This window comes from Melozone crissalis, unplaced genomic scaffold (genome assembly GCF_028551555.1).
Source record: "Melozone crissalis strain CALT ecotype California unplaced genomic scaffold, PUWL_Pcris_2 ptg000061l_1, whole genome shotgun sequence".
Taxonomy (NCBI): domain Eukaryota; kingdom Metazoa; phylum Chordata; class Aves; order Passeriformes; family Passerellidae; genus Melozone; species Melozone crissalis.
The window spans coordinates 3,632,664-3,644,165 of NW_026535839.1; the positions used below are offsets into that span (position 1 = coordinate 3,632,664).

The 11,502-nt window shown below is 56.7% G+C and overlaps 2 protein-coding genes across 3 annotated transcripts; one reads left to right on the forward strand and one right to left on the reverse strand.

Moving 5' to 3' along the window:
• Nucleotides 1-456: 456 nt before the first annotated feature.
• Nucleotides 457-7,623, reverse strand: SIMC1 (SUMO interacting motifs containing 1). Of its 2 annotated transcripts, none has more exons than XM_054287701.1 (10): nt 7,483-7,623; nt 5,394-6,113; nt 5,024-5,241; nt 4,362-4,431; nt 3,833-3,978; nt 3,220-3,375; nt 2,619-2,747; nt 1,550-1,706; nt 1,386-1,470; nt 457-881 (listed from the first exon to the last, which is right to left on the reverse strand). In XM_054287701.1, the coding sequence occupies exons 1-10, from the start codon at nt 7,582-7,584 to the stop codon at nt 661-663; spliced, it is 2,004 nt and encodes a 667-aa protein (XP_054143676.1). In that variant the 5' UTR covers nt 7,585-7,623; the 3' UTR covers nt 457-660. The 2 variants fall into 2 exon arrangements, with proteins under 2 accessions (XP_054143676.1, XP_054143675.1); XM_054287700.1 differs by having other exon boundaries at nt 5,024-5,244.
• Nucleotides 7,624-7,692: 69 nt separating this feature from the next.
• THOC3 (THO complex subunit 3) lies at nt 7,693-10,601 on the forward strand. Its single transcript, XM_054287705.1, has 6 exons — nt 7,693-7,901; nt 8,275-8,431; nt 9,156-9,360; nt 9,682-9,843; nt 9,932-10,032; nt 10,357-10,601. Exons 1-6 carry the CDS (start codon nt 7,719-7,721, stop codon nt 10,518-10,520), a joined length of 972 nt encoding a protein of 323 aa, XP_054143680.1. The 5' UTR covers nt 7,693-7,718; the 3' UTR covers nt 10,521-10,601.
• Nucleotides 10,602-11,502: the final 901 nt, after the last annotated feature.

Genomic DNA, 11,502 nt, shown 5'->3' on the forward strand with positions numbered 1-11,502 from the left:
CACAGGTGAATCTCATGGATTTGGAAGGCTGGGGTTTAAAGCATGGCCTTATGGTGTGATCTGACAGAGCTGTGGACTTTGGGCAGAGCTGGCACCAAGACTAAAGACTCTTAGCAAACATGAAAAGAATTTATTTTTTTTAAATGTACAAAGTGCTTTGTAAAATTGCATGAGGTAAACTTGAACGGAAATTCTGAAATAATGTAAACCAAACGTCTTTCAAAAGAACTGTATAAACCAACTCCCCTGATACTGAGATTGCAGTATGAGATGGGAGAGTTTATATTGAGAACATGAAGTTTTGCCCCCTTGCTGCAGTGGTTGTCTCCATCAGGCAGCAGTGACTGTGAAGAACAACTGCAGCTTGAACAGTTTCTCCTGGATTTATTGGGGCAAATACTTCCTTTGGGCAGTGCTGACATCAAGACAAAAGTGTCTTAGCAAACATGAAAAAAACTCACTTTTTTAAAGTGTACAAAGTGCTTTGCAAAACTGCACAACAAGGCAAACTTGAATGGAAATTTGGAGACAATATAAACCAAAAGTCTTTCAAAAGAACTCTATAAACCAACCTCATGATGCTGAGATTGCAGTATGAGATGGGGGGGTTTATATTGAGAACATGAAGTTTTGTCCCCCTTGCTGCAGTGGTTGTCTCCATCAGGCAGCAGTGACAATGAGGAACAACTCCTGCAGCATGAACAATTTCTCCTGAATTTGTGGGGGAAAAGGCTCCCCCAGGGTCTTCTGCATTCTGCTGATGAAGTCATTCATCTTCAGCTGGATGTCCAGCTGGCTGATGTCATCACTGTCCTGGAGCCTGGCCTTGGCTCTCTGAGCTATCAGTTTCATCCGGTCGCTGACAGAGGTCCGCAGGTGCTCTGGGGAAAGAGGAAATGCTGCTGGGGAGAGGCAGCACCCAAAGGGCTGCCTGAGCTGCTGGGATGGACCCAGTGTGCCACAGGCAGTGCTGGAAATGGGACTGATCCTCTTGTTATACTTGGTGGTTCTGCACAAGACTCTGGGAAGAAGGAACTGGCCCCTCCTGGAGCTCATCTGGCACGCAGAGAGAGCCCAGGGAATGGGGAAGGGACAAGGCTTGTATAATCCTTGTCTCTGAGTGAATGGCAAAATGGGCAGAGGAGTCTCCAAAGAGCCCAACAACAGTGATTATTCTAGGAGTTCAGGGGGAGTGAGACTTTACATATATGATGGTGGATTCCTCTGCATTCATTCATGACATATACGCAGTCTCACTCTCCCTGAGAGGCACACTGTCTTTCTAAGATTCACTGACCAGTAGTGATGAGAGGAGGAAGAGGAATTTGGCTGTTCTGCTGCAGCCTCTTGATGAGACTGTTAGGGCCAGAACAAGCATTGCTTACCCAGTTTTACACTGTGGTAACTCAGCAGCAGCAAACTCAAGTACTGCAGCATCTCATCCCACCTTTGCCATGTTGCTGTTTCATCCTAGGACAGAAGACAGTATTTGGTTATTAGAAGTTTTCTCAGAGGGAAAAGAAGTCAAAGGAGAGGTTGGACTGGATACCTGGAATTGTGGCAGCACAGAGGAGTGGCTCAGGAAATACAGAACCTTGTCCAGAGACATGGATGCGGTTGTGGGCACGTCACAGCTGTGCTGGAACAGCAGCTCCAGCAGTCTGCAGCGCAGGAGCTGGCTCTCCATGGTGTTCAGTAAAGCTTCCCTGGAACACAAAAGGAATTTACTTTGGTTGAGACAGCACAGCCTGACCAGAGACAACTGTTCCAGCATGCTCCTGCTGTCCTAGTGCAGATGTGGGGTGACTGCAGGGGCTACCCAGCCATGGCCTGGAAGGAAGACCACCAGATGTGGTGAGAGACCTTTGTTGGCCATGTTTTCATCCTCAGGTGTGACCTGCAGCAGCTGGAAGTGAGCACAGTCTCTAAAGCAAACTGAGCTGCTTCACTGCACCCTGTCCAGCAGCCTGTGTGGCTGTGGCTCATGGCTGCTGATCTGCAGGGAGCCCAGCCAAGCAAGGGTGACGTGGGGTCAGGGCTGGAAGGATCGATATCTGTCCTGGGCAAAGTGACACCTTGGTTAGAGTCAGTTTGGCTTGGTTTGTACCTGGTGTGTGCACAGAGTTCTGCTGAAAGGATGTCAAGGGCTGCTTGCTGGGCATTGAAAGATGGATTTGGAACGCTTGGGGGCTTAGTGGTCTCTTCACTCCCTTGTGCTTTGGCTTCACATTTGAATTTCTTAAAGAAGCAAACAACGAAGGTCAAGGCAAAGCTGTAGGAACTGCATCATATTTCTGACTACTTGGTGGCCCATGGGAATCAGTGATGTCTTTGGGAGTGCTTGGCTGTGCTGCACAGTACTGCTTTTCAGACCCTCCTTACAGTTTTAAGGTCACAACTTTACCAAGTGGGAGAATTGACTGTTCTCAGCAGCACACCACCTGGGTGTTTCCATCAACACATCATTGCTCAGCTGGTGATGCTGCATCTCCATGGGAGACACAGCCACGCTCCTGCTGGCTGGCCTTTCTATACCCTCTAGAACTTTGTGCATCCAGACTTGGGAATAAGATAATTGATCACACAGGCAAATGCTGCCCTGCACATGCTTGTCTCACCTTTGGCTCCTCAGGGGGATATTCAGTATGAAGGGGAAGATGTCGTCTGCAATCTTGCGGGAGCTGCAGGTGGGAGATCTGTCCACCTCCACTGCCATGGCCAACATCCTCTGGAGCAGGAGCATTGTCCTGGGTGAGAGGGGACAGTCAGCACAGGGGGCTCTGCCCCTCAGCTTGCCAAGCAAAGCCTGGGGATGGCCCCTGCTTCAGCCTCGTGTGGTAAGGGGTACGGGAATGCAGTGGGCCAGGTTTGGTGTCTCCTGGTGGCTTCTGAATCTGATGCTTTTGCAAGCAAAGCTCATCCCCAGATTGACCCTTGGGAAGTCTTGGTGGCTCTCCTGAGTGTGGGAGCAGCAGGGGGCAGCCTGAGCTGTGGGCCACAAGCTCCAGCCTTACACTGCGTGCAAGAGGATGACACTGAGCCAGCTTTCTACCAGGTGAGAGTCTTTTGCTCACCAAGTCTTTAACCCAAAGAAGAACCAGCAAAGCTGGTCACAGGTACAGCCTGGCTTCCCTGAACTGACAGTGAGAGTGACTCTGGCTTCTGCCTGACTTGGGCCCATGACAATGCCAGCAGGGAGTTTGGAATTCTGGAGCTTACTTTTGGGCAAAGAAAGCTGTCTGGGCCTGTTCTGTCTGAGTGCTGGCCAGCCTTGGTGAAGATGATCTGTGTTCAGCCCTGGCTTCTTGCAGCTGTTCCCGGGGCTGGGAGAACCCAATTCCTGTAACTGCTGCCACCAACCAATTGACCACTTCCCTGGAACAGAAACAAGAATTTTATTGGGGATGTGCCTCGTTTTGCTGTGTTCTGACCTCTAGATCCACTTAGAACTGGAGGAAAGGCCCTGACTATGAAGAGTATGTTCCACCCACTTGGACAGGTTAGGAAGTAGCTCTGTTGAACAGCTCAACAAAGGAGCTCTCTTGATTTCTACACTTGCCTACAGACTGCCTCCTTCTCAGTCCTGTCCTGAGCAGTGCAAATCTGACCCCCTGAAAAAAGCCCAATCTGTTGTGACTGGAAAGGCCTTGCATCATCTGTGGTGGTTTGCTTTTGTAAATCTTTTCCTAGTCCCTATAGCTGGCCCTATGCTTCCTTTGTCTCCCAAGTCTGCTTCTTGGAAAGTCAAAGTCTGGCTGGAGTCTTGACAAATGTTCCCTAAGGCCCTGCCTCTGAGCTTCTGGTTAGACAACAAGGAGGAAGTGTCCCTTACTTGACATTGTTGAAGCACAAGTCACATGAAACCACTTTCTTGGCAATTGACTTCTGCAGCTGGTATGACTTCAGATTGTGCTGGAAGTCATCCTCCAGGGTCTGTACCACGTACTGCAGGAAGAGGAGCCAGCCAGGGGGCTTCTCCTGGGGGCAGAGGGAGAGCACATGAGTCTGGTGGGACCACAGGCCCAGGAACACCAGGGAAGCTGGCTGGCTTGGGAATGTATTGATGGACATACTGAGGAGTAGCTGTAGGAGGAGCTGCCTGAGGGGCATTGCTGGGCATTGCATTAGTGCTGTCACCCAGAGTTTATCTGCACCTTCTTCAGTGGGACAGCCTGCCTAAAACTGTGCAGAGTAAGGGAGCACTGTGGATGAGTGTGGGATTCCCAGCTGGCACTCACTGTTGGACTGGCCAGCTCTGCAGCAGAGCACAGCCACAGGAAGCATTTAGGAACACTCACCCTCCCTGAGGCAGCGTGTGCTGGATGATCCCTGCCCCCTGTGACACACAAGGTGACAAGTACCTGTTGCTCCATGATGAATTTCACCAGTGTCCAGTCCCATCCCACCGTGGTGATGTTGGCTGGGTGGAGCCTGCAAGGACAGCCATGTCCATTTGTGCTGAACTGCCTGACCCTCTGCTTGGAGGCACAGCAGCCTCTCAGCCCTTCCCCTGCCACTCCCAGTCCCACCTGCTCAGGTGCCTTCCCCTCTCCATCTTTGCCCTCACCCCTTCTCCTGCCCATAACACATTTAATTTTTTGCAAGTACCAGACAGGGGTTATACTCCAGGGAGATGCCCAGGACTCCTACGTCTGTGGCCTCACAAAACATTGTACCTCTCTGTGGGAAGCCTGAGCAAACTGAGGGAGCTGCTCCAGCCACTGCTGGCACTGCTGCAGCCCAGGGAAGGCACTTCTGCCATGTCACAGCAGTGAAAAATGAGACCTGAGCTTCAGGGCAAGGCAAACACACTCTTCTGTCCCCAGGGGCTCCCTTGTGTCACAAGCTGTCCCTGACCCACCCTCAGAGAGCCCAGGGTGTGCCTGTGTTGGCAGGAGGATTATCCTGGGTTGTAAGGGGAAATCACTCTCTGTTCCGTGGGTCAGCCCCACAGAGAATAACCCTTAGGCTGGGCAGACCCCTGGGAACACCCAGCCAGCCCTGGGACAAGGGGAACACATACATTTGGATCTTCATCAGCACTGTGTAGATGTCATTGAGGACCTCCCCTTCGTGGGTGTCCAACAGCATCTGTTTGATCAGGTGGCAGATTATATCTTTGGGGGGACGGTGCTGGCAGGAGACAAACTCGTTCAGGAAACACAAGGTGCCCTCCAGGATGTTCTCCTCCATGGTGGTGTGCACCATGCTCAGCTTCCCCCTGGGGATGAGCCCAGGTTTCTGCTGTGTGCAAGGCAAGACAATGGGTGAAAGCTCCCCAGACACAGAGGAACCCAGCTGTGATGTGGGGCCCACTGTGAAGGGAACTGCAATAACCAGAGCCCCCAACTGCCTGGCAAAGGGGAGCAGGGGCTGCTCCAAACCCTGTTTACCTTCTGTGTGTCCCTGTTGGGTGTGATGCCTTGGAGGAAGAGGTGCTGGACTCCACTCCTGCGGAAGTTGTGCAGTTTATCCAGCAAGGCCTTGCTGTCAGCATCAGTCCTGGCTGGGGCAGCTTGCTGGATTGGCTGGTGTGCTGGGAAGTCACTTGCTTCTGGCAAAGACCTTTGGGGCTTTCCTGGTGCTACAGGAATGGTTGGGGCAGGACTCAGCCTTGGGGGGAGGTTCCTTTCCAGGCAGGGCTGGGGAGGATCCTCCTCTGGGCCATCAGCTCCCATGCTGCTGTTGCTGTCCAGGCTGGGGGGAGATGGGGACTGGCAGTCTGAGTCTGACTCTGAGTCCAAGCTGCTGTTAAAGGCAGTAGTGCTGTAATCCTGCTCCAGGCTCCAGCTGTGGTGCCTAGAGACAGGAGAAAGGCAGCTGCAGTTCTCCATGGTTTCTGCTGTGACCATGGTGGAGCTGAGCTTCTCAGAAGTGCTGTGTGATGCTGGTGCAGGGCTTGGCTCTGGCACTGCCTGTGTTTCTTTTTCTGCAGTGGGGCAGAGTTGGGCATGGGATGTGTGTGCTGCTGGGGCAGCATTTCTGGAGTTCTGAGCAGCACCAAGGGTGGAATGGAGAAGGCTGCACATGTCCTCAGTCAGGTCGATGATGGCGAGGCTGCTCGACGCCGTTGGGTCTGAGTTTGCATCCTCACAGGTCAGGTCAATGATCTCCTGTGGGGACAGAGCAGCAGTGTCAATGTCCTGTCCTGCCAGGAGCCCTTGCTATGGTGGCACTGTAGTCCCAGCCTAAGAGGGAAAAGGGCACTAGCCTAGAAAAGGGGCAAAGACCCTTCTGCTTGTCCAAGGGGGACTGTGGCCCTGAGCTCTGGGATCAGCCTCCCCTGGCACCACAGCTGAGCCTGAGCCAACCCAGGCTCTTCCCCACTCCCCTCAGGGCTCATGTCCTCGTGCCTTGGCTCAGAGCAGACCTGGCTGCCTGCTCAGCTCCTTCCCACGACAGGGAAATGCCAGTCCTGCTGCCATGTCCAGGGAGGGACACGGAAGCACAGGGAGCTCTCCTGTACCCAGGTGCTGGCAGGAACAGCACAGGATCCAAACCCTACCAACTCTTCTGTGTCACATCACCTGCTCTGGAGGACAGGAGTGGCAGGAAACAAAGCTGCCTTTTGATCTGTGGCACCAATCGGAGCTACAGCAACCCTGACACTTTGGGGACTCCCATCTGGGCCTCGCTGGGCAATGCAGGCTCCGAGGGGCAGCAAAGGAGGCTGCTGTGCCTGCACCAGCAGCAGACCACACACTGCACTTCCCAAGCTTTTGGCAGCTCAGGAGGAGTCAGAGCCTGTTTGCTCTTGGGGAAAAAAAATCTCCCTCAGCACGTCAAAGCAGCGAACACGTTTAGCAGAGAATTTAAATCCACTTTCCTTCTCGGGTTCAAACCTGCTGCCTTCCCCAGGAGAGGGCAAAGCCCAGCGGGCTGCGGGACGCAAGAGGAGCTGCAGAGCGAGGGAGGTGCAGGGCTCCAACCGCCTCAGGACCCGGGACAGCGGTGCGGGACCGGGGACCGTTTCCCCGTCCGGGCCCGAGCCCCGTGCCGGAACCGCCGCCGCACGGCCCCACCGGCCCCGCAGCCGCCGGCGGAGCGGGACAGGGCCGAGGAGCGGCACGGGGAGCAGGGGCGGCAGCCGCCCCACCGCATCCCGACCCCGCCGAGGGCCGAGCCCTGCAGGGCCGGACCCTTCTCGGGGTGCAGCGAGGGCACCGCGACACGCTATGGCAGGCACCGGGCTCTTTCTGAGGGTATATGGCCAAAGAGGCCGGGACCCCTGCGGGGAGCGCGTTTGTGGAACGGGGCTCTGCTGGCGGGAGGCACCGCGGCGACGCGAGCCCCGCTGGGAAGAGGGTGGGAGCTCCCTGAGGAGGCGGCTGGGACGGGACGGGACCGGGGAACACACGGCCACCCCCTCCACTGCCCCCGAGGCCGCTCGTCCGTGCGCGCCCCCCGTCCCTGCCCGCCATGGCAGCGCCGCCATCTTGTGTGGGGCGGGGGCGCCGTGCCCGGAGGGAGCCGCGGACTCACGGCGGGGCCGGGCAGCGAGTGCCGGGAGCGGCAGGGCTGGAGCGGCGGCGAGCGGGCGCCCTCCGAGTCGGAATCGCTGACGAGCACCACGCTGTTGTCCATCGCGGCGGCGGGCGCCGGCTCCGCTCCGCCGGAGGGGCCGCGCCGGGCGCGGGGGGGCGGCGGAAGTGGCGTCAGGCGCGGTGCCGGGGCGGGGCGCGCGCGGCGGCGGCGGTGCCGGTGGCGGCGGCCCCGCCATGGCGGTGTCGCCCTACGTGCAGGCCATGCAGGAGCTGTTCCGCGCCAACACGCGCAGCCGCGAGTTCCCGGCGCACGGCGCCAAGGTGCACTCGGTGGCCTGGAGCTGCTGCGGCCGCCGCCTCGCCTCCGGCTCCTTCGACAAGACCGCCAGCGTCTTCCTGCTCGAGAAGGACCGGCTGGTGAGAGATCCGCCGGCACCGGGCGGGCAGGGCGGTGCGGGTCGGTACCGGGAGCCCTCGGGCAGCCCGGGCGCGGCTGCTTGGGCTGGCGTCCGGGAGCGGGAGAGTGTCCCGGTGGTCGGTGCCGGGCCTGGGAGTGGGTGCCCGGTGTGCACCGGAACAGGAGCAGCGCCGGGGCAGCGCAGGCCGGGGCTGCGGGCCGGGAACGGAGCGGGTGGTGCCCGGCCGGGTTCTCCATCCTGGCCGGCCGTAGGCGGGAGCGTGGCTGGGGCTCCTCCTGATCTGTCCCAGCGGGGATGCAGCGTGCTGGGATGCAGGCAGGAGCTGGAGCAGAGCTGGGCACAGCCTCAGGTCGCCTGCCCTCTCCCTCCAGGTGAAGGAGAACAACTACCGCGGCCACGGGGACAGCGTGGATCAGCTCTGCTGGCACCCCAGCAACCCGGACCTGTTTGTCACAGCGTCAGGGGACAAAACCATCCGCATCTGGGACGTCCGCACCACCAAGTGCATCGCCACTGTCAACACCAAAGGTGAGTTCTGCCTTCCCAGGACATCTTCCCAGCTGGGTCCCGGCAGAACCTCAGCTGTGTGGGACCCATCTGCAGTGGCACAAAGCTTTGCACCTTTCCTGTGGTTATTTCTGGTTGGGACATCTTTGCTAACTGCATTATATTTGTGTTGCACTCATCATGTGAGACCTGATTTACTGTGGGGTCAGGACTGCTAGAACTGCTGAAATATGCTGCTGGCTGTTAAAATGTCCTTTGTACTTGTCTCTGGAGTCAGTGGGCTGTGAGGCTGGACACTGGGGAAAAGCATGTTTATAGAGAGCCGTGGTGGAAATAAAAGTTTGTGTGAACTCAGAAAACAGTTTGAATTTATGTGATGTTTAACCCAAATACCATCTGTGGGCTGTCCAGTTTTGAGTTGTTTGGACACAGTAAAGTTGTATAATAGCAACCTGCCATGTTCTTACCTTTATTCAAAGGTATTTTTGGCTTCTGCTTTTTCTGGATCTCAGAGATGACTGGATTCAGAGGATCTTTGGCGTGACCTTGTTTGGTGATTGCTGTGGCCCCATCTTGGCTGAAATGGGCTGTGGCATATTGTCTTCAAGCTGTACTTGTCACAAGTTTGGTTCTGCTGGATAGCTGCTATGCAGGGTTTGTGTGTTAGACTGAAGAACTGGCAGTCTTTCCCATGTGGGAATGGTCTGGAGTGGAAGTGGGACCTGCTGCCTTTCTGTCCTTTCAGGTGAGAACATCAACATCTGCTGGAGCCCTGACGGGCAGACCATTGCCGTGGGGAACAAGGATGATGTGGTCACCTTCATTGATGCCAAGACACATCGCTCCAAAGCTGAGGAGCAGTTCAAGTTTGAGGTGAACGAGATCTCGTGGAACAACGATAACAACATGTTCTTCCTCACCAATGGCAATGGCTGCATCAACATCCTCAGGCAGGTGCCCCTAGCTGCTGGTGGGCTCGGCTGGCTGCAGTCATTTGCAAATGCCTTTGCTGCTTTTGGGAAAGCTGAGCCCCACATCCCAGCAATCCCCTGCTCTCTGGTGGGAATGAGCTTGCCTGGAGCTGAGGTTGCCACAGCTGTGGGCTCAGCTCCCCAAAATGGTCCCTGGTGCTTTGCCTCCTTCACTGGACACTCAGTGAGCCCTGCCTCGGCAGGGTTTGCTCCAGTCCTGGTGTGCCTCATGCCTGCCCTGCTCTAGGGAATCCCTGCGCTTCTCTCACTGCTCCCTGCCCTCTCCCTTCTCCTCCACAGCTACCCAGAGCTGAAACCCATCCAGTCCATCAACGCCCATCCTTCCAACTGCATCTGCATCAAGTTTGATCCCATGGGGAAGTACTTTGCCACGGGCAGTGCTGATGCACTGGTCAGCCTCTGGGACGTGGATGAGCTGGTGTGTGTGAGGTGCTTCTCCAGGTAGGTAAAGCTGTCCCAGAATTGTTTTCCCCCTCTCTGGGGACTGTGGTGGCAGAGCCTCACTGTCTGCTCCCCTGGGTTGCTGCAGGCTCGACTGGCCCGTGCGGACATTGAGCTTCAGCCATGATGGGAAGATGCTGGCCTCAGCATCAGAAGATCACTTCATTGACATTGCTGAAGTGGAGACAGGTAATGGCTTTATTTTGGGGAACAGCAAGGAGGGAATTGGATGGAGAAGTGCTGGTGGAGCTGGGAGGACACAGAGAATCTGTCTGCTAAGGAAGAGCTTTCCTGTGCAGAGAATGCCATGAGGGGGAGCCTGTGCCTCAGAAGTCTGTGGCAGGCCTGCCTGTCATGTCTGTACCTTGTCACTGGGTGTCTAAAAGGCGCTGGAGCAGCGTTTGTGCTGCCTCTCCCCTTGGCTGAGGGAAGCAGCAGGTGCTTGGCTCGGGGAGCTGAGCAGCAGAGGGGGCTGGAGGCTCTCCAGGCTGATGTGGCTCCTTTTCCATGCAGGAGAGAAGCTCTGGGAGGTGCAGTGTGAGTCCCCCACCTTCACAGTGGCCTGGCACCCCAAGAGGCCTCTGCTGGCCTTCGCCTGTGACGACAAAGATGGCAAATATGACAGCAGCAGGGAGGCTGGCACTGTCAAGCTCTTCGGGCTCCCCAACGACTCCTGATGAAGCTGCTGCCCCCAGGGAGGCAACACCTGCCTGCCCTCGAGGGTGGGAGCTTGGCACAGGTGGGCAAGGAGCTGGCTCATCTCCTTGCCAGCCTGGCAGGGCTGTGACCTCGGGCTCAGCTCGGTGTGTCCTGTTCTTGGGAGCTTTATAAACAGGCAGCTGTGTGCTGGGGAGAATGGGGGGATTCTGGCAGGGCTCCCCCTCTGCTGCCTCCTCTCTGGGGCGTGGGGGGCTCGTTCCAAAGGCAAGTGGCCAAAGAAAATCAGTCACTGAAGGTGGCTGCTGAGGAGCCTCCCATGGGAGCTGCTCTGCTGTGACCAGGCTCCCCAGCAGTGATGAGATACGTGACTGTCCCCTTGTCCCCAAAAGCCTGGTGGCAAGGGCAGCTCTGGGAGCACAGCCTGCCTCTCCCCCTCCCAGACATCCCATGTCCCTTCCCTGTGCTGGGGCAATGAGGGGAGGGTGGGTGGGGGGATTTGAACTGGTAGATGTTTTCCCAGCTGCAGCTTTTTTAAAATATTTGTGATGTCTTTTTCTAATTTTGATAAATCCTCTTCCTTAACGAAGGTGCCTGTGGCTGTTTGAAGGGGAAGAAGGAGGGTGCTGAGCTGCTCTCCCTTCCCCTGCCTCCTTCCCTTGGCCATAGCAGGGCCCTGGCAAAGGGTCTGTCGGGCATTGTCGCTCCTGTCCCCGCTCTCGGTGTCCCCTGTCCTGCGCTGTCACCGCACCAGGGGGCGCTGCGTCCCCGCGGTGGGGACAGGTGACAGCGGGGACACTGCTCGGATCGGGACATGGAGGACGCTGCGGGTTCCGTGCCACGCTGCCGGCCCCGGGCACAGCGCTTCCCCTGCCCTGTGCCCCCTGCCCAGCGAGGGCTCTGGGGATTTCTGCCTGCCTGCACCGTGCCGGGTCACAGGGCACAGCCTGCCTGCAGGGGAGACCTTGCCTGCGAGATCTCTGCCGTTCTCTACCCTCGTAT